This window comes from Sitophilus oryzae, unplaced genomic scaffold (genome assembly GCF_002938485.1).
Source record: "Sitophilus oryzae breed Bouriz unplaced genomic scaffold, Soryzae_2.0 scaffold_1614_pilon_pilon, whole genome shotgun sequence".
Lineage (NCBI taxonomy): Eukaryota > Metazoa > Arthropoda > Insecta > Coleoptera > Curculionidae > Sitophilus > Sitophilus oryzae.
Genome location: NW_022146297.1, coordinates 592,424 through 616,086, shown reverse-complemented (window position 1 = coordinate 616,086; position 23,663 = coordinate 592,424). Strand labels below are relative to the sequence as shown.

General features: G+C 33.8%; 1 protein-coding gene across 2 annotated transcripts in view; it reads right to left on the bottom strand.

The window, feature by feature from the left end:
- Nucleotides 1-1,360: 1,360 nt before the first annotated feature.
- Nucleotides 1,361-23,663, bottom strand: part of LOC115880060 (pituitary homeobox homolog Ptx1) — a 139,780-nt gene continuing 117,477 nt past the window's right edge. For both annotated transcript variants that reach the window (XM_030897182.1, XM_030897183.1), the window contains exon 5: nt 1,361-2,727. In XM_030897182.1, the coding sequence (XP_030753042.1) occupies nt 2,131-2,727 (597 nt within the window). In that variant the 3' untranslated portion in view covers nt 1,361-2,130. The remainder of the gene's footprint in view (nt 2,728-23,663) is intronic.

Sequence of the window (23,663 nt, the reverse complement as noted above, 5' to 3'; positions counted from 1 at the left end):
AGTTTGTTCGAGTAATATTAGATCAAAAATATTTTGAATATTTTTGATTCGTTTATTACGAAGTAAATTATAAATGATAATTTGAATTTAAACATCAGATAGGTTAATTTTGATATTTTTTTGTCTGCTAAATTGGATAAAAAAAAAACGATATAGATAAAATCTGATTTTTAATTTAGATATCACATTTAAACAAGTATACAAATTCAAAATATGTGTTTCTGTATGAAAATTAAATATTGATTGTGTTAGTGATATGTAAGTAAGTACATTTATTTTTAAAATAAAGTAACATAGTTTGGGTAAATTACCTACTGATAACGTCAGGTACGTGTTTTTTTGGTTATTTTCTTATAATTTTTAGCAAAAGTAATACAGTAATTTTAGTGAAATAATACTATTTACTATAATACACTAGAATACTCAATTTCAAACTTTTGAAGCATGTTTAACTAATCATCATCAGAAGATGCTTAAAACTTAGGTTAAGTTTAAAATAGTGTTTTAATGTATTGTGATAAATAGTGTGAATTAGTATTATTTCAATAAAAATATAGGACAATTTATTGATTATCAATATTTAAGACGTGTTTGTATTTTAAATCACTATATTTATAAATAAATAAAAATAGAAGGCCATTTACCATATTTTGAATTTGTTTATATATTTTTTTGTAAATCGACAGATATGTTGATAAGATTGTGGAAATGTTTTAGGATCTGAAAGAAAACTGAGTAAATTTGCAATATAAAAATATTTCATTCAGTTATAGCAAAGTTGACACATTCTGTAAACGTTGGTTTTACTGCGAAAGGGTACGTCCATAGTGCACCGGCTTCCCCTTCTCGCTATATTGCGGCTAGTTAGCGGTGAAAAATAGAGGAACAATATTATGAGCGTGGCTATAGTACACCAATCAACCAGCGCTAACCAGCAAAATTGATTCTCACTCTACCTTCCGTTTCCATTCCATATCCGTTCCGTATCAGTTCCATACTTTTTATTGTACAATTTATATCATTACGAAAGTTTTATTTTAAAAATTTGTATCTTTTGAAAAAGGTAATGGATTTTATTAAGAGGTGAAATAATAAATAAATATCAGCAAAATGTTAACAGAGCTGGTACAAATGTAAGAACTTGACAACACTGTTTCCGATACGCCTCAGTCCGTCCGCCAAAAAATGTATGGAAGAAAAGGATATGGAACGGAAAGGAAACGGAACGGATAGTGTGCATTGTTTGTTCTATTCATTTACATGATACCGTATGATCGAAAAAAAACGGCGTCCAGTTGGCTGGGACATGACGATCGATGACATTTCCCATATAATTTTACATATAAAATGACAGCGATCTTCACTTCATAGCCATCGTTGACGCCGTTTTTTCTCGATCATACGGTATAATATTTTATGTAAACGGAAGGTAGATGATACGGAAGGCATAGTGAGAATCAACCCTTAAACTGCTTTTACCGGAATGAATAATTCTTTCCTTTTGTCGCTTGCCTACTTCACCCGCTCAACAGTTTTATCACAGCTACCCCTTTTGAAACCAATTCAACTCACCTGCTCCCCCAAACTTAATGTAACCATCTCGGCCCATTTTTAAGCTTCCAATAAAGGTCTTCTGTACAATTCAAACTATTTACTTATTTTTACTACAAAATTATTAAAAATTAATCGATTTTAACTTAAGATGGTTAAGATGGTTAAGATGGTAAAAACTGTGGACGTACCTTAATATTGTTTTACCAACTTCTTGTGATAATTTGCGTAAGAATATATTAAATAAAAAACTTCGTATTTTTATGAATATCTGTACGATTAGCGTAAATTGTTAATATATTCATTATGTTCCTCATGTGTTCCTCATTGATTAGATACTCAGTTTTCTTTCTAAACTCACAAAAATTCCAATTTTTGTTACTGAACTGGACCTGAAGTCCGATTGTTTTTTAAAGCTTGAACTCGAACGACAGAAACCGAAAAAATCCATGATCGAGCCGTTCTTATATATCACGAACTCCGACTAATCACTCAACAAAATAAATCAACAGACATTATTTATCAATCGTCCTGGTCCTCGTGTTTGAGCTGATGGCCCCCAAGGGCCTCTTCCTCGTCTCAGCCAGGCCTCTCCCCCACTCCTATCCCACTTCCTGCATATTGACAGGCCTGCAATCCTGCCGAAGATGACCTCACAGGACTCACACTCGAATAACCCACGAATCCCGTGTGCTGTTTCGCTTTCAGCCTCAGCGAGGCTATACTGGATGACATTGCCGTACAAGGTTCCGCAGCTGATCGGTGATGATACATACTATAAGGATTAGCTGGAGTCGTATAAGGACAGGGTTGAGCTGAAACTGCTCCGGGTGTGCTCGTAAGTCCCGTACCCATAGCTCCGGGCAACATGGAACTAGCTGCACCACCCATAGAGGCAGCAGCAACTGATGTGGCAGAATTGAAACAGTTTACAGGGCTTTGGTGGTGGTTGGATGGTACCACTGGCCAGAAGGGCTTGGTGCTGAGGGGACTGGGGACTTTGGCTGCCCAGTTGTTGTAGGTGGAGTAGGAGTAGAAGCTGTCGTCACTGATGGTGGGCATGAGTCCGTTGAATTGGGTGCTGAAGCCGGTTTTGAAGTCGGCCGCCGCGTTCATGGCGTTCATTGCGTTGCGTTCGCGTTTCCTCCATTTGGCTCTCCGGTTTTTGAACCACACCTGAAACAATATAATTAGTTTAGATATGGATAAGTCTAAAATATTTCCGTAATTTTAATATAATTTAATGGCAAGAGATTATTTAACCGATATGGTAAGTAATAGTTAAGCGAATTTGGGTTATTGGTTTAGTTTCTGTTTTGATCTTAAATCAGTGCTTTAATTTATTCTGCTATATTTACTCGATTGTCTCCCAATTTTGGTACATAATAATTAATGTAGTTTAATTCTATAAATTTTGTATCTAGGTTATATTTTATTAGGAAAAATATCCTTTTATATCGACATCAACCGACCACTCAATACTTGCGTCAAGGTGTCGCTGATATGGAGCGGGATATACAGGATGGTCCGAACTGTATTCCCGAAACTTTGGCAGCATATTCTGCAGATAAAAATAAGTAAAAAAGTTCATATAAATGTATGTTCTAAAATGCTTAGTTTCGGAGATACAGGGTCTAAAAATTCCATTTTTATTTTGATTTTTTCCAAATAATTTCTGAAATAACATCAATATTTGGATGAAAATTGGTATTTGTGAGTTATTTGATATTAGAAATTTGATTTTCATGTCAATATGACTCCTATTTGTAGGGGGCGCCACCTACATGTGTTTTAACCGTTTTGTAGAGTAATAACTTTTCGTCCGTACCTGTATAAAACTGATGAGTGAAAAAATATCCATTTCCATGATTCTTTACGTAAAAAATGTATCTTGATAAAAATCGCTACGAGCAACCGTTATCAAGTATTTAGAATGGAAATAGTCAATGGAAATGCCAACATGTCGTTATTGACAAACAATAAACATGTCGAGTAGATAGTATAGTTATTTGACTGAAATGATAAATTTGGGAACTTTTTTTTTGTTTCTAAATTAATCATAAAGTTTTCTATGAAAAATGATCATAAAACAGTTTCAATTGAACTTTTTGCACAAAAACATTTCAAATTTATGATTTCAATGTAATAACTATTTAGTCAACATATTTAATTTGACAATGGTGACAGGTATTGATAATTTCGATTCCAAATATCTCGAGAACCATTACTCGTAGCGATTTTTAACAAGAGATTATTTTTACGTAAAAAACGTCGTAAATGTATATTTTGCTCAGTAGTTTTATACAAGTACGGACGAAAAGTTATTGCTCTTCAAACAAGTTAAAGAATATGTAAGTGGCGCCCTCTACAAGTAGAAGTCATATTGACATCAAAATTAAATTTTATCATGTCAAAAAACTCCCAGACACCAATTTTCATCCAAATATTGACGTTTCTTCAGAAATTATTTGTAAAAAATCGAAATAAAAATGAAACTTCTACACCCTGTATTTCCGAAACTAAGCATTTTAGGACAAACATTAATACGAACCTTTTTACTTATTTTTATTTGGAGAATATGCAGCCGAAGTTTACGAAATACATTTCGGACCACCCTGTAGAGTCGACTCTGGCAGTCGAAACTGAAACTGAAGTTTAAAAGCAGCACTAAATAAAAATTCATGGGCGGGTTAACTGTGAAAAAAATCACCTTATAACAACAGTATTCTTTCGATACTTATTTTTCATCCCGACCAACGTTGTCATATTTCACTAGCCATTCGATAAACTCCCCGTCGCTTATACGACCGACAGCGATGTATATTTTCCGTTTATTATTATGTTAAACTTTTCATTAAGCGTTGGAAATGGCGGTCATCAATCACGGCCCGCGCCGCAAAATGAACTGGCCCGGCCAACTTTTCAATTATTCGGGTATTTGCACGTGCCGATTCGAATTAAAGCGGGTCGTGTCGGCGACGACATGCACCCCCGACGCTATTCTAGCGCCAAATCGACGTGTAGGAAATGATTTATCACGGACGGTGCCCGAAGTTGATGCGTTTGGAGTAGTGCAGCCGGATTTAGACTCTTTGGGGTCGGTCATAAAGTAAGAAGATCAGACAAATAGGTAAAATAAATAGATACACCAGAGTGTACAAAATGAAGATATCCAAGATATAAAAAAGGGACAAGTGCAAGTCGGGCTCGCCCACTGAGGGTTCCGTACAAATTTTTAGCTACATCTGGTACATGCAGTAGTTTTTTTTCATTCTTCGTCATAAATCGAAAATTATAAATCATAAAAAAATAAAAATCAGTTTAAGAAATGTCTATACTTCTGTGGCGGATTCTTCTCTCCAAAAAAGTATTATGGCTATTTCGCTATTTGTAATGTAAGAAAATTTAAAAATAAAATAGTTATTTTTTGCAAACCCTGCATGCGTTCATCCAACGGAGACCAACTTGATACAAAAATAAAATAAAAAACGAACATCCTTCAAACACAAAATACGCTTAGATTCATTTTAAACCACCACTAAACCAATGAACACTAGACAACAAACAAAAAATGTAATATACAAAATACCGTATGAATGTGATAAATTTTATATATTAGTGAAACATATAGACCCTTAAATGTTCGAATTAAAAAACATAAAGATTATTTAAGAAAAGAAGATTTTCAAAATTATTATGAAAGAAGCGATAGACTCTAAACGAAAAATAAAAGAGGCTTTTTTAATATAATCTAATAAAAATAAATGTATTGCTCAGGCAGCTGTAGAGGTTAGTAATATTGGTAATATAGAGCTATCGGCTTTTTTATTTTAATAAACATAACGAATACTGGCACAAGACGTATCTGTTGGAAAAAAATAAATGTTCTTGAAGAGTATTTAGATATTTTAAATAGTTTTCCTCTTTGTTCTTTGTGTTTTTTTTTCTTCCGACGACGGGAAGAGATATAATTCCTGAAACGTCAAGCATTTTTTTGTCCGTTAGGCAAATTTGTTTATTAATGAAACACTGGCTGCATTCAGCAGATGGAATCTTATTGGGAATCGGCAAATCTGAATATCTTTCTTTAAATTCTACGATTAATGGGAGAGAGCCCTAGTTTTTATTTATTTTTTGACGTGATTTTTGGCTTTTTTATTTACTTCATTTAATTATATCGTTTTCATTTATACCGTTTTTTAATTTTTACACTAATAATTTTGTTTTAACGATTGCAAAAATGGCCTTCGATTACCAATCGGTGATTAGTCAAATTTTCAGGTGCGTTCAGCACATGATCAGTAATCGATTACTAATCGAGGACGTCTGCTGAATGCAGCTACTGCTCACAAGTTGATCATCATTTGGTTAACGCAGCAGTGTTTACTATTGTCATTACTATACTAATATATTACTATTGTTAACTCAATTTAAAATTCCGTTCCTTGCATAAAGACCCTATTTTTTGTGATTTATTTACAAATGTATTTTTTCCTATACTTGTTGTATAAGACGGTATTGTCAAATTTCATAGTTCTAGGTCAACGAAAAATACCCTATAAAATTCGATTCCCGGCGATCGATTGCGGCAAAAACGGACTAATCTTTTTTTTTCGTTAACTTAGAAGTTTTTTTGCTTAGAAAGCTCTTTTGCTTAGACATTTTTTCGCAGCTTCAAGGGACTGTATAACTGAGTATATGGTTTTAATTTCAACTCAATATCTCCACGCGTTCCCGAAGTAAAGGGTCTTGTCAGACAGACAGACAGACGAACAGACAACAAAGTGATCTTATAAGGGTTCCGGTTTTTCCTTTTGAGGTACTGACTCCGTCACGTTGAAAAACGCTTTAAAATAAACCTGCAGTTTTTTGGCTTATTATCATTCGATTTTTTCAAAGAGGTTCGAAATTTAAAAATTTATTTGTGACGTTTGTAAAAGTAGTATGCATTGTATCAACGATATAGTATATTAATACTAATACTATTTTTCTTATCGTTTTTAAGAAAAAACACTGAAAAAAATATTGTTCATAATATTAATGAACATTGATTATTAACTGTTCTTTCATTGGGACAATGATTTTTTTCATTATATTAATGATTTGTTAATCATAGATCGATGCCTGATTTAGAACGCGTTCATTGTCCAAATGAATGCGTTCTTTGTTTTAATGCTGAAACTTTAATGAACACATATTCATTATATTAATGTACTAAATACATTATATTAATGTACGCGGTTATTAATATCATGAATAAAATATTAGGGCTTAAATGTCCGCCATGTTGGTCGGTTACTTTGGCACTTTAATAACGTCTGTGTGGTTGAGTTATTCAGTGAGGCCTTAGTTTCATTAGAGCGGTAAGTGTTCTCTTCAATATTTTAAATAAAAGTCCTATCGTATTGTAGTTAATTTATTGTGTTGTCAAATCAAATTCCGCTGTGTGAGATCTCTGGTGTGGGTATTCATTAAAACAGCGGTTTCCAAATATGTTTCAGAAGATAAAAAACAAAAAGAAGAAAAACATAGTAACAAGTCGAGGCATGGAACTGATTATGGTAAATTCGAATGTTCTTTTAATATTTGGCATTTTAATTATTTTTATATACGTCTTTTATAACCGGAAGAATATGTTGAGACCTGCCTTCAAGACCTCAAATTCGACAATTTAACATCGGACCCACTTGATCCGACTTGGAAAGCCTGTTGCAAATTCGTCTAGACGTTATCAAGTCTAAGGATACAGCTAATATAATGAAGAAATGGCCTTTTTATAGAAATCCCTCAGGATATCGACTGGTAAATTAATTTTCTTATTATAATTTACCCTAAAATTAATAATAACATTACTATTCTCTTCGTCGATTCGATTTTTTTAATTTTTTTTAGTTTATTGCACTTGTTTTTTATTGCCCTAATGGAAAAATTTACTGTGCTCGTAAGTAAGTCGGCACTATTGGTAATTTTGTTAGCTTTGTAGCTAAGGGCTTGTTCAAATGGAAATCTATTTATAGTAGAATTATTTTAGGTAGTTGACTGGGAAATTACTATCAATGACATTAAAATTTCATATCAATGACAGCGATCTTTATCATCGATTATATGGTATAACAAGAGTTACTAATAGTGTCGACTTTTAAATGTATAACTAAATAGGTTATGAAATTATTTCATTTTATTAATGATAACGGTTCATTAATATAATGAAATAAATTTAATTGTATTAATGATACGGTTCATTAATATAAGGATTTAGGTACATTATATTAATGAAATCTGTTCATTGTATCAATGAATGTGTTCTTCAAATTAATGAACACTGTTCATTGATTTAACGAACTTAAATTTCATAGAGTTAATGAATTACTCTTCATTGTGCCAATGAAATCGTTCATCGGCTCAAAATTAATTATTTAATTCATTATATTAATAAACTTTTTCATTATATTTATGTCGATTTTTAGTTCAGTGTATGGATTGGTTGAATTAAAAACGTTTTGTCTGACACTGGATAATAATAAAAAACATAATAAAAAAAAGCAAAATAAGAAACACAGCATCATTTTAGAACTTTTCATAACTTCCTCGAAATAACCCACTCTCCCCACCGATCAAATTCAAAACCCTCCCGACACCGAAATAAAAGAAACTCCCCTGTTTTTCCCATCTCCCCTATCTCGTTTTCCCTCCGCGTTTTCGTTTCCAAATAACGCCGCACCTCCGCCCCCCTCACACACACCAAGGGAAAGTGGAGGGGGTGGCTGTTTTGGGGGCGGCCAATGGGGCGGCTCGTCGATCTTCATATCGCTGCCGCAATTAGACGGGTCGTTGGCCACCGACAAGCGAAGGGGAGCGCAGCCTGGGAGGGGGGAGACGACCCCTCCGAAACGTCGGTAATGGAAGATGACGAGGGGGGTGGGAGAAAGAAGGAGGCTCGCGTTGAAATATCGCGCCGATTTTTCGATATTTCATTATTTAAATGTAGCGAAGAACTGGAGGGGGCGATAAATTGATTTAGATGAGACGGAAGAGTAAGGGATAAGGAATGGATGGGGGGATGCGGATGGTGTGATTTATAGACGCATTGAAAATTGTTTATAACGATTATTGAGATGTCAATTAATAATACATTTACTGAATTTGAATTGAAACAAGAAGCCTAACTCATGCTACATAATGTCGTGATCCTGGATTGGACCACCGTCGTCACCAATCTTGTAGTCGCTGCCACCAAATGTTGTAGTTCTCTATTTGACTCGTATCACCACTTGTTGGGAATGTTATTCTTTATTTTTTTTATAATTAAATTCTTACTAAGTTGTTATTACTTTTTATTTTTAAACTTTTAATACAAAAGTGCAAACCTAAATTATGTACTAGGATGTATTTCAGGAAAATATTTTAACTTCTATAGGGTGACTCAAAAAAGTGTAAGTGGATCGGGATGATTTTTTTTTAAATGGAACACCCTGTATATTATTGCATTTTTGGCTTCCTTTCAGGTCTCTTTAGACATGAGTAAATATGTTTCGATAATTTCAGAGATATTATTAAATAAATAAAAATTATATATTTTTCAGCGTTCCTTAAAAAAATTATTAATAATACAAGAACTGTCCTGAAATCAAAACTATATTAGATATTTACTCTATATGGTCTGTTCTTACTTTGCTATAAATATGGTAATCGTAAATCCTACAGGATGTTCAAAATTCTACGCCAAACTCTCTAAAATATACAATAATTTTTTTTCGTTTTTTTTTAAATGGGACACCCTGTATATTATTTTTTCAATAGATGGAGAATTAAAAAATTTTTGTATTTGAGAGTAACATTTTTTGTATTGAGAGTATTTCAAAATGTTTAACTGTTTCGCAGATATTCCCGGTTTTGTATTTCATATTATGGCATTTTCCACAGTAAATTTTCATCAAAGCCACCCAATGATTTTTCTCTCGTATTTTACCATTGAAAGCGCCATATGAAATAATACTGCGTGTATCAGGAAAACTATTAAAAATTTAGAAATACTTTAAATACAAAAAATGTTCATTTTTTAATTCTCCATTTAATAAAAAAGTAATATACAGGGTGTTCCATTTAAAAAAAAACGAAGAAAAATTATTTAATATTTTTCAAAGTTTGGCGTAAAATATTGAACATCCTGTATGATTTACGATTACCATATTTATAGCAGAGTAAGAACATGCCATCTAAAGTAAATATCTAATATAGTTTTGATTTCAGAACCGTTCTTGTATTTTTAATATTTTTTTTAAGAAGGGTTGAAAAATGTTGATTTATTTTTTAATATCTCTGAAACTATCAAAATACATTTACTTATATCTTAGAATTATGTAAAGTCCGAAAGGAAGCCAAAAATGCAATAATATACAGGGTGTTTATTATGCAATAAACACCCTGGAACACCCTGTATTCTTCTGGAACACCCTGTATATTAGAGAAAGTGAGTGTTTTATGCGTTTGCCGCAGAAAGAGTAGAGACTCCACTGTACGGCACTTGTTGAACGGCAAAACATGTTGACTAAATAGTTATTAGACTGAAATCATAAATTTGAAATCTTTTTGTGTCAAAAGTTCAAAAGAAACTGTTTAATCATCATTTTTTCGCAGAAAAACTTATGATTAATTTAGAAAAATAAAAATTTATTACTCAGGCAAATTTAAATAAATTTATTTCAGTCAAATAACTATACTCAACGTGTGCTTATTCTGTGTCAATAATGATATGTATTGACTATTTCCATTCTAAATATCTTGAGGAGGGTTGCTCCTAGCGATTTTTACCAAGAGACATTTTTTACATAAAAAGTCATGGAAATGTATATTTTTTTAGTCAGTGGTTTTATACAGGTGCGGTCGAAAAGTTATTACTCTTCAAAACAGTTAAAACACATGTAGGTGGCGCCCCCTAGGAATAGGAGTAATTTTGACATCAAAATCAAATTTCTCGTGTCACAAAACTCCCAGATACCAATTTTCATCCAAATATTGACGTTACTTCAGAAATTATTTGGAAAAAATCGAAATAAAAATGAAATTCCTATACCCTGTATCTTCGAAACTAAGCATTTTAGGACATACATTTATACGAACTTTTTACTTATTTTGATCGGTAGAATATGCTGCCGAAGTTTCCGGAATACAGTTCGGATCACCCATCAAACAATTATAGGCAGCTCTCTGAAACTGAATTTTGAAGATAAACTTAACCATAACACTGTTACAACGCAAGGAAGAAAGTGAGTAAAAAGCAGCGTTAAAATTACAGAAGTGAGATGTCCAGGGTGAACAAAAGCAGAGTCACTGGATCAAGTAATTCTTCATCATCGGCCAACCTTCTTCTTCGGCCTCAAAACATTCATCGGCAACATTGTCTCGTGCAAAACCCCAGAAACCCAGAAAACGCCACCAAAGAGATAAAGTATACATATTCGCAAAAAAACATCATATAACAGTTTCGCAATCTTCTTCGTACGTTTTATCCCCCAAAATTTTTGTATTACATTGATAAAACAATTGTATCACAACGTCCAAATAAGTACAGATTTTAGTACACAAAAAAAAAAGTAAGATGATACTTAAAACTATAAAAAACTGATTCTTAATAATAGTGATAGTTGTATGATTAATATGATAGGTTCTTAATAATATGACAATTTGTATTTTCTGCCATTTTTTGGATGTCGCCTGTCAAAATCACCCCCAACTCATGGGACAAACTTTATAAATTTAAATCAATTAGCGTAGAAGTTTGTTCCTTTAATTTCAATGTAAGCATTCACAACGTTAAAATTAGTGGTAGGCTTTTTCAATTAGTACAAAACGTTATCAAACTTTTAACTCTCTAATTATATATGAAAATTTGTGAGAAATGTCATTTTGGTCTTATTATCTTCTGTAAAGAGACATTGTAGTTACAAATAGAAAGCTGATTGTTTTATAAGCTAAATTAGGCTTTCTTTATGGATATAACTAACTAACGCAAGTTGTTGCTAGGATAATCTATAAATTTTAATTGTGTTTTTAGGGTTCAGTACCCAAAGGGTAAAAACGGGAAACCTATTACCTACTAAGACTTCGCTGTCCGTCCGTCCGTCCGTCTGTCACAAAGGTCTATCTTATGAACCGGTATAGATAGACAGTTGAAATTTTCACAGGTAATGTATCTATGTTGCCGCTATAAGAACAAATACTAAAAACAGGATTAAATAAAGGTTTATAAATAATAAAGTACTTTCACTAAACATTATCTTTTAAGTAAGAACTTTATATAGAATCTTTCAAGTCCTCGGCGGCCAAGTGGTTAAAGCGTTAGGACTTTACGCTGCTATGACGTTGGAGCCGTAGTAAGGCAGGTTCGAATCCTAGTCAATTCGACTTTTTTTTTAATCGTTTTTTTTTATTTTTACATATTTTTCCATATTTATTTTTACTTTTTACATATTCATTATTGATTAATACAATTTTTAGTAATAACCACAATTTTTCTTGACGGTAATCAAAGGATAATATGACATTACCACAACATTACTCCCAAATTTTCAAGTAAAATTAATGGAAAAAGTCTACTAATTGAAATTACTACCACTAATTTTGACGTTCTGAGTATTTACATTGAAATTAGAGGAACAATCTTCTACGCTAATTGAAACCACCAATTTATTCCACTAATTTCGAGCTTCTGAATGAGGCTTAATATTTTACTTCCAGCATATTTAGTACTTGTGAATTTAAAATAGATCATTGTTACAGTTACCCAAACCGAATGTCCGTTACAATTTCAAATTCAACACCGCCTATTCTTCGGGCATTTATCAAAAAATGTCGGAGCGCCCTGAGAAGTACCGCGACCTTGTTTGTTCAGGTACTCGTTGGTATCGGTATTTCGGTACGCTCTCAAAGGCAAAACGAACATCGTGTAAACATGTGTTGCGCGATAACGGGCGGTGGTTGAACAACGACCGTTCACCCTCCGTGTTGATTTGTCGATGTTTTCCTATGATAACACGTGTAGACATTATGTCTGACGCGGTCGGTCGGGTGCCCCGGGTCGTCTTCGGAACCATTCATGCTGTAGGTACCGCTTGATATATGAAGAAAAAGAACGAACGCGTAAATGTAAAAGAGAGGGAGAATTTCATTCATAACTTTGCTTGAGATTTTCTATTTTATACGACACTTATGTAAGATACATATAAGTAAGATAAATATAAGATACGAAAAAAAAACGTCATAGTAACTAGCCTTTCAAATTCCCATCGATGTTAATAACTATCGGCCAACCCCTACACTAAAAAAAATAAATAAAAAGCGAAACAATGATTATATGCATAGATCTTATAAACTTCGTGGATAAGAAGCAAACTCGCGTCATTTTTGTTGAAGACATGTCAGAGACATTCGACTATCTGATTATCTTTGTCGACATTAACCGGACATCGGACTTTAACCGTAACATATATACTACAAAAACAAACTTTCAAAAAGAACACGAATCTAAAATATCGACGGAAATTCAAATGAACTCTGTGTTATTATAGAAAAGACCATAAATATATTGTTATAGTTTAGTTTTTAGCTTATTTCACAATTTTAATTAAAGGGTAAATAATCTAAAACTATTCATGGAACGGCAATATTTTATAAATACCATACACGATTCAATCATTCCCTCAATACAAACTACCGAATAAACTCATTTTATCATCGAAACGAAATCCCATTAACTTTAACTAGCACAGCAAATGTCTTAATTTATATTCAATCAAGAATGGTTGGGTAGTTCCGCATCAACTTAACCGTTCAATCAGGGTAAACAAGGAAATCGCCGGTCCACTACAATAGAGGGTAAGGATTTTCCGCACCCCTAGACTATATACGCATTAGCTATAGATACACTCTTACAATATTTAGTTTGAAGACCGATGCGACATGAGACCAATATTTTAATAGATATTAGGTACATGATTTTTTAGAAGTTATAAATATTTCTTTGTTTTATTTTTAAACAGATAACTATACACGGATACTTTTTGATGGGCTAGATGACTCTGTATAAAAATTACCCTTTGATCCAATGTTCTAAAATTGGATTTTTTCATGAACATGATTTATTAGTAAATTTAGAAAGATTAGTCCATTTTCTTACATAGATAAATAACATATTGACCAATTTTAATGCACTGTTTTATAGGTGCAGTTAGGGACTTGGAACACCCTCAAACAGAAAATTCCACTTCTACAACTCCCAGTGGATGACATACCAAGAATTTACAACTTTGAGAAACACCTCACTGTAGTATTGAGTAATAAAAAGGATTGGAAGAAAGAGGCGCTTACTCAGCATATAAAAGACCATACCATCATGTGGTATACGGATGCATCCAAAACCAAAGCAGGGGCAGGAATAGGAGTATTTGGGCCGAAAACTGAATACTCCGAACCAATGGGCACCTACCCCAGAATCCTTCAGGCAGAAATTTGCTCTATCGAAAGATGCGTACAATTTATCTTAGATAGGAACTATCGAAAACAGGAAATTGCCATCCTATCCGATAGTCAAGCAGCACTTAACGCGATCAACTCAGTAACCATCAATTCGAAGTTGGTCAAAGAATGCCTGGAGAAGCTCAACAAATTAGGCAAAGAAAATAAAGTCCTCCTACTCTGGGTGCCTGCTCACCAAGGGATAGAAGGCAATGAAAAAGCAAATGATCTGGCTAGAAAAGGAGCGAACACTCCACTAACTGGACCAGAACCGTTCTGTTTTCCAAACGGGAACCAACTGAAAGCGGAACTGAAGAATCTGGAAGACTCCGTCCGTAACTTGGAATGGGTGTCCTCCAACGGTCTAAGACTCTCGAAAAAGTTTCTTAGAACTTATGACCGAGAAAAATAAAAGGTTTTCCTTGATTTAAGTAAAAACAATCTTCGGATTGTCACGGGGTTTCTATCAGGACACTGTCTCCTCAACGAACACCTCAGTAGGCTGAAACTGAGAAACAACGGCGAATGCAGATTTTGTGGGGAAAATGGGGAAACACCAGAACACCTTATCACTGAGTGCGCCGAGACGACGACCATTCGTGCCATGAACCTTGGTACGTCTGATGTCGAGGATGGAGAGCTGGCCTCTGTGGAGCCGTCTCAGATACTGGCTTTTCTTAAAGCCCTGATGCTATTTCATTAATTTGATGCTATTTCTCATTTATTTTATAATTGGTTTTATGCAAAAAAATGTATAAATGTGGAAAAACATTGTTTTATGACTTAAATTGCAGTGAGATTATTGTCAATTTTAGTGATTTATAAAAACATCAAATAATTGACATTTTATTAGTATGGATGTAACACACGTAAGGGGTAGTAAACCAATCAATTATGATATTCTTTTAGAGTTAACTAATAGTTATTCTTGCATTTATGATTTATTTACTACTTGTAAAAACATAAAAAATAATTACGTTGCGTCAATTTTAGAATTTTTTTACAGGGTGTTTCAAAAAACATGTACCATCTCTCGTGGGGAGATTTTTCACTTAAAAATAAGATTTATTTTTCATATCAGTATAGGTCCGATTTTTCTTTGTTTCGTAGCTACAGGATGTTAAAATCTTATTATTTTTTCGATTTATTATAATTTAGCAATAATAACTAATGGTAATAATATTTAATAATAAACTAGAGCTAAAATATATATAATTAATTAATTTTAATTTTAATTTTATTTTATTAATTGTGATTAATCAAATTGCGTTTATCTCATCAAGGATGCTGAATTCGACAAAATATCAAGAGATAACTTTTAATTGGCAATAAACGGCCTACACAATTTTGATATCAAAAGAAAAAAGTCAGTGGCGCACATATTTTTTTTTTTTTAATATTCCAGTGATAACCATATGTACTTCCCTGATGAATTTATTGACACTTTTTTAGCATTAAAATATGTAGAACCCCTATAGTAACTTTTACTCTCAAAATTTGACCCAATTACTTGGAAGAAAATTATAATAAATCGAAAGATTATTAAAACTTTAACACCCTGTAGCTACGAAACAAAGCAGAATAGGACCATCGGACCTGACTGATATGAAAAATAAATCTTATTTTTACATGAGGAATCTCCCCACGAGAGATGGTTTTTTGAAACACCTTGTATAGTCGTACTCCAAAATGTTCATGATTTTGGAAACTCTAGTTACTCTTTTATTGAAAACGCCAGAATTTCTGATGTGTCGCATTTTTTTTTCTGTTTGGTAGAAATCCGCCTTTAAAGTACCTTCATGATCATGTTAATTTTATTAACAATTTGCTCAATCCCTGGTATTTTTATTCAATGTGTAAAAAAAAGCTTTGAATTATTTTTTGTAAAATGCCGAAAATAATATCGTATCTATGTGTTACATAGTCAAAGATCAAACCTCACGTTTCTCTTCCACGCGTCAGACAAGGACAGAGCTACATCATTTAGGGTGGAAATTAAGATAAAAACGTCGTGGTTGATGAGGCGTGAGAATGTGCGGCGTGGTTAATGCGATTAGCACGGTACGAAGGAACGGAATGATAGGGCATGGGGGACAAGGGCAAAGGGCGACGAAAGCGGTACGCGTGCCGACGCGCTTATTAAAAACCAATTTGGAAAATTTTCAGTATAGTTTTCCCATGAAATTTTTTTTACTGCGAAAATATCCATAAAACTTCTTCTGGATCCTATAAATATAATTTTGTATAGTCCCTAATTATAAAGGCCTTTTTGAAGGAAAACATTTATTTATTTCTTCATTGTTGTACCTTTTTAATGCTACAAATCTCAGATATTTAAAAATGAAATCGCCATTCAACACTTTTACATACATACTGCCATTACTCGCTGACGAGTATTCGACACGCATCAAAAGATGGTCACGCAAGACGTTTTCTTTCATGAGCTTTTCTGTGACTGAAAAGCCCGATACGTTATGTTATTTGCCTACCCCACTCCGGACATTCAAAAATTTCATTGCTCTGTTGCCTCTTTAATTTTTGGTTGTCGCTGTTAACTGAGTTTACAATTCTTCTCCATTGAGTTCTATTGTGAACTCTTCTTCTTCCTAATGATTCTGCATGTTAATCCCCTTTAAGTTTTCGTGGAAAATGTCCTTGTAGCTTTTGAGTTGTCCACCCGGCCTCCTCTTACCGTCTACAAGCTCAGTGTAAAGCTGAGATTTTGGTATGCGGTTTTCTTGCATTCTGCATACATGACCAGCCCATCTTAAGTGGGATTTTGTAACCATGACTTCAATGCTCTCGCAGTTAGCTTTTTCAAGGACCGATACGTTTGAGACATGATGGAACCACCGGATTCTTAAGAATTGTCTACGGTGTCTCTGTTGCAACTTGTTTAATGCGTTCATGTGTCGGCGGTACGACACCCAGGTTTCGCTCCCATATATCACTTTTAAATAGTGATGAGTGGGACTGGTCTTGGTCTTAGTCTTGTACAAAAAGCATGACCAAGACTAGGGTTTCCAATTTTCGGAATCGGTATCCCTCTTTGAAATCCCGGGATTAGAACTTATAATCCCTTGTTTGACTATCAGAATGAGAAATTTAATCTAGAGAAATGCTTAATAAAATGCAGCGACATATATATCATAAATAAAATGAGAAAAGAGCTTTATTAAAATAGACAAAACCAAGAAACATTCATATATTTAATGGTTAAAAAAATCAATTCCCCTTGAAGCAAACACGGAAATATAACTTTTAGAGATTGACATTCAGCTTAGTATAAATAAAATATGATCTTTGAAAGACTAAAGTGTCTTAAGTCGAATATTGAACAGAATTTTCAGGATCCCGGGATTTAATATCGGGATTTCGGGATCCCAGTTTGGAAACTTTAACTAAGACTTACATTTGCTATGCAAGACCAAGACCCACTGGTGCAAGACTTCAGCACGGCCAAGACTATATAAGCATGCTAGAGTTGCATTTTTTTCACGTTTATATGATACATATAAGAAATTACTTGTTCAACATTATTGTTTTAATTTATTACAAATAATGTTTTCCCGACTATTGCATTAAATTTTAAAGAAATATATGCTGATTCATTATAATATACTGAAAAATAAAAATTTTCGTCAGACAAATTCTAATAATTTCTTTCTTAAAAGTTTTTAATGTAAGACTTGAAAGAGTTTTGCTGCAGGATAAAGACCAAGACTGAACCCTGTCTATTAGATCAAGATCAAAACTACTTCTTAACTGCAAGACTAAGACCAAGGGAATCTCTTAGTCTTCACCTGGTATTTGCTCATCACTGTTTTTAAATGTTGACTTATATCTAATAGTTTGTTCGATATACTTGTATAGCTGTCCTCGTATTGCCTTTACAAGTGGAAAAACTTTTTTATTATTGACATTTTGAGATAAATGCATTCTTCATAACCATTTTTGCTTGTTCTAAAATGGTTAATTCCGTTTATACTTTTTCAAATTTCCATACTGTTTTAAAAAAAATGAAATACATGAAAATATGGTTGATTTGTCATAAAAATCAAAAGGCATTTCCACGGTACCGTAGTTTGGGGTGAAATTGATAACCGGGGGCGAAATTGATAATTACATGGTTTAGTCACATTTTTAAATTTAGCGCCAAATTGTGCAATTTGTTTGTATGTATCAGTCTTGTTTCGTAAAGCTTTGATGACAAGACGTACGCAGTCGGGTGTGCCATTTTTTATCTATTTTTTGCAAAAAACGCGGTTAAAATTAATTAACTAAAATTAAAATTTTATTAATTAACTAAAATTCATTAATTAACTAAAATTAAAATTTTAACCGCGTTTTTTTGCAAAAAATAGATAAAAAATGGCACACCGGACTGCATACGTCTTGTCATCAAAGCTTTACTAAACAAGACTGATGCACACATGTTGTTTTTGTAAGGCCTTCTTTGGATCACTTCTTATCATCGTCGACCACAGATTTTCTTCGCTCTTCGTTCCTTAGAACTTGAATAAATCTTTTCTTTTTGTTACAGATGTGTTTTCTGGTACACTTTACCAGAAATATAATATTTGGACACTTTCCCAAAGGATATGCGGATATACAGGGTGTCCCAGAAATAAGTGCAAGTATTTTAAGGGGTGGTAGATCTGGATAAGTCCAAAATAACGGAGTTATTTTACAAAAAATTTCCAAAGAAAAAATGATTTTTTGCTCAAATTTTCAGAACCACTGGATCTTTTCTGGATTTTCTTTCTTGTAAATTTAATCTACTGCCCATGTTGCTATATTATCAAGAAATTATGTTTTTTACCTAAAAACTAAAAAAAAATCCAAAAAATGTTTCAAAAAATTCCGAATTTTCCAAAAAAAAAATTCGCGAAAAAAACCTTATAGACGTGTTTCTTGGTTGAACTATACTACCAGTTAAAATACTTGCACTTATTTCTGGGACACCTTGTATAAAAGGAGGTATAAAATCAAAGCATAATAAAATTCTCAAAACGAAAATTGAGATTTGTGCAAGTAGCGCATTAGATTTATTTACGATTATAATATGTTCCCACTTCCTCCTGTTTCAGCACCCTCACAACCTAATTTAACTACTCTCACCCCCGCTTGACTGAAAAACAGCAAAGGCAATCTAATCGGAAAACAAGCAATCAAGAAAACAATATCGGGTCGCCGGAGCCGATTAACAATTCATATTTGGATCGGCACCGCGGGGTGGCCCCATATTACTGGCGCCCCACTGTGGGACTGACCGGCGGACTCCGCTTATATTATCGTTTATTCGGCGTGGGGCACCGGAGGAGGCCGGCTACCGAATTTCGAAATGAATAGGGGATGTTATGGATCGATTGCAAAAGTTAAAATTGGCCAACAATAGACACGTTTAAAGAAAAACAATTCAAAATAAATTACAATATTAAGGTTACAAACATAATATGACCCGGGCGGCCGCCCGCGGCGCCGGAAACGAGGGGCGCCACCACAGCAACTAAAATACTTAAAAACACTAATCTAAACAAATAGTAACGAATATCCAGTTCAATAATTAATCGGTACTGTCAATTTCCACATTAACACATTATCTATTACCACACCACATGGGGAAGAATATCTGACAAAACATTATAAACACTATACTATATCCTAGATGTATCCTATTATAGTTTACTGAAACTATGCTCAAAAAAATCCTTAGCACGAAAGCTTTGGGATAGTTTTGATTTCTTCTATTCTAAAAGTTTTTTGAGTGCTCTATCCGAAACTGGGATTTGCGAATTCATTTTCGTGGAAGAATATTAAACAAAATTAAATAAAAAAATATAAATCGGATTTGTTCGTGGCATTTTTATAACTCAAAAGCTAACAACTTTTTGTAAATAATCCTTCTTTCTATAATTCTCGTTTTTATAAATTTCTAAACAAACTGTTTTGGGTCAAGAGTCAGCAAAATTAACAGTTTTAGACTGACCGCTCAAAATTGCACTTTTTCTACTATCCACACCCTCTATTTGTTATCAATGGCTGATATGCCCTAAAGTTATATGCGGCAAATATTCATTCGCAAGAAGCTGAAGAAGATCCTGATATCCTTATTATCAAAAAAAAAACTTTTGTTGCGGTTGCTAAAAATGTTTGCCTCATTAATTAAATTAATTTATTAATAGTAGTGGGAAAGATATCAATCTTTTGGTGGTTTTGATTGTTCCGGATTGAATATGTAGTAATACACTGAAAATGGTAGAATTTTCGTAGAATTCGTAGAGTTTTCTCATTAGAGCCATCACACAAAAAACAATTTCTCAAAAAGAAATGCATCTCAAACATTGACTGAACCTCATTTTGCAGCCGACAAAACTGTCTGATCATTATACTGATTCTGCACTAAATATGTAATTGTTTGTGAAAAAGAAAGGAAAATTTTCTTAAATTCTTAATAATAAAATATAATAAAAAAATAATGCAACTGCTTGCAATTAAATACTGTTTTCAAAGATCACTTATACCAGAACGAGACTGTCGAAGTTGGAATTCTATTTCTTATGCTCTATATACCGAGTGCGTCTCAGAAGTTTCTCCCCCTATAATTTGTTTATTTTTAACACAGCCCTGGCACTATAGATTAAAATTTAAAATACCAAATCATAAAATCAAATCATAAATACCTATCAAAAGTTGACATATGATATGCCATTCTACTCAGAATGGTTTGGTTTGGTTGAAGAATGTCATTTCCTTTTGGAATAAAGTAGAAATATACCGAGGGTGCATTTAAAAATCAAAAGTTTTATTTAGTCATTTCCGGTCAAACAGGAAGTGACTAAAAACCATTGAATACGTCAATCAAACCTAATATATGTCATATACTAACATACAAAACTCGTTTTTTTTTATCTAAAAAATATAAAAATTATAGGAGTGAGTCACTTTCGAGACCGGTGTAGAATAGACAACAATCGCAGACTAAGATTGAACGAAGAGAAGAATTTTGAAGTATCTTTAAGTGAAAATATATTGTTAAAGTAGCATAAATATGCTTATATAGTTTGTAGTTAAAGTATAGGACTGAAGGAAAAAGAGAGTATAATAACTGTTAAGGAGGGGGGCGCTAGAGAGGGTACTCGTCCGGTCTCAATATTTTCCTTCCGCCGGCCCTGTTTCCCCATACAGTGTTTTCTCACGGAAAAACTGCGCAGTCCAGGCTTTGAGGATTTTGTTTAAATGTGGATGCCCACGTACGGATTGAGATTATACATCAGTTCGTGACTCGAGTGTGTAGCAATGGCGTCTATCAACAATGTTTTGGTGGTAATGGGTTGGAGTCAATATTGTATACTGGGTGTTTTTCAAAAGTGGCTCACACCTATAACTTTTTATTTTGTTCAGATAAAAAAACAAGATTTGGTATTGTTTGTAAAGTTGTAGTCATTTCCTGTTTCAGCGGAAATAACTACAATGCTATAAAAATCGGAGAAGAACTATTGGAATATGTGGCGGAATTCAATTACCTCGGCAGTTTGATTTCGGAAAAGGCCAATATCGACTCTGAAATTCAGCACAGGCTTAGCAGCGCCTCAAGAGCTTTCTGGAAATTAAAAGACAGGGTTTTGTACAATCATGACTTGAGCACAAAAACGAAACTTGCAGTGTATCGAGCAATAATAATCCCCACCATATTATATGGAAGCGAAACCTGGGTGCCGCATGCCGTGCCGCCGGCACACGAGCGCATTAAACAAGTTGCAACAGAGACACCTTAGACAACTGTTAAGAATCAAATGGTACCATCCATGTCTCAAACGTATCAGTCCTTGAAAAAGCAAGCTGCGAAAGCACTGAAGTCGTGATTACTAAATCTCGCTTAAGATGGGCTGGCCACGTATACAGGATGCAAGAAAACCGCCTACCGAAATCTCTTCTTTACGGTGAACTTGCAGAGGGTAAGAGGAAACCGGGTGGACAACTCAAAAGATACAAGGATGTTTTTCATGAAAACTTAAAGGGGAAAGTCTGCAGCATAAGTGGGAGAAAGCAGCGCCCAATAGAACGCAATGGAGGAGAATTGGAAATTCTGTTAATAACGACAACCAAAAAGTAAAGAGGCAACAAAGTAATGAAATTTTTGAATGTTCGGAGTGCGGAAGAGAGATAACATCACGTATCGGGCTTTTCAGTCACAGAAAAGCTCATGACAGGAAACGCCTTGCGTAACTATCTTCTGATGCGTGTCAAATACTCATCAGCGAGTAATGGCAGTAAGTAAGTAAGTAAATTAGGTACTTAAAATCGGTTCCTCCAAAATTGTTCAAACTTGTCATGTGCATTCAGCATATGCAGACCTTTAAAAAACTTATTTACAACTTGGCTGTAAGATCAACAGAGGAGCCAATATTTGGATAAGTCAAAATTTGCATGGGAATTCCTGTGGGGAATTCCAAATACAATGCACCACCCGGTATATTGAACTTTAAAATACATGAAAATTTAAAAGAGTACATTTTTCCTGCCAGTCGCCATCGCAGTCTTGCACATAGAATTTATTACCATCTCATGAGAAACATATTGTTATTTGTCACCTCCGTATTACTTCTAACATAATATTAAGAAACAACAATAGTATTTATATCTCCGTAAATTTATATCTCGTTTTGGGTCATAAATTTAAGTCCGGGTTAAATTTTTTCCCACATGGCTTTCAAATAGATGCTTATGTGTTGATTTGATAAGACGCATGTATACACACGCACACATACACATTCCCAACGAGCCACCGTTGGAAGAATCTGTAGCGAATCCGTCCTGATCCGGGCGGCTCATCGAAAATCCTCCGGCATTTGCCTCTAATTCTCCTTTACACACATCGAAATAATGCTATCGCCGTCGCATATAAATATCGGTTACGTTTAAACTAAATTCCTATTTATCGGCGGATTAGACTATGGGAAAACGGGGCATTTATTAGCGGCTTCTAATGAATTTCCCATCGGATAAATGCGACAACGACGCTACGCTGGCTGCTTGATCGGTTTTTGACTGATGGTTTTATCGATGTCGACAAATATTTATTTACCTAGTTTCGGGTCAAGTTTTAAGGGTGTTTTCCGAATTTTATCAATTCTTCAGGGAGATCACAAATCAATAAAATATTACTTTTTTATATTTTATTGATACCTAACCTAAAACAACGCCGTAATGACAACAGATGTTTTTGAAGATTTTTGAAAAAAGGTATTTTTAACGAATCTTATTAAAAATCACTTTCCCCCCAGGTTCCCCAATTTTCTGGACATATTTTTCAAGCTTACGTCACTTAAAAACAATAAATGATACGAAATAAACTTTTAGTCAAGTGATTAAGCTTGACCGGCACAGCGTTGTCCACTTTTACATATTTTCTTTTAATCAAAATATTTTGGGAAACAAAAATAAATTAATTATAAATACATAAACAGTTATTATTTACATCAACAAAACTCACCTACTTAACAGCACTTAAGGGACATAAAGGGCCATTATTACCGCTTTTCCGTTCAAAATATTCTAATAAAGTCGCAATGAGTTTTTTGTAGCGGCAATTAAGC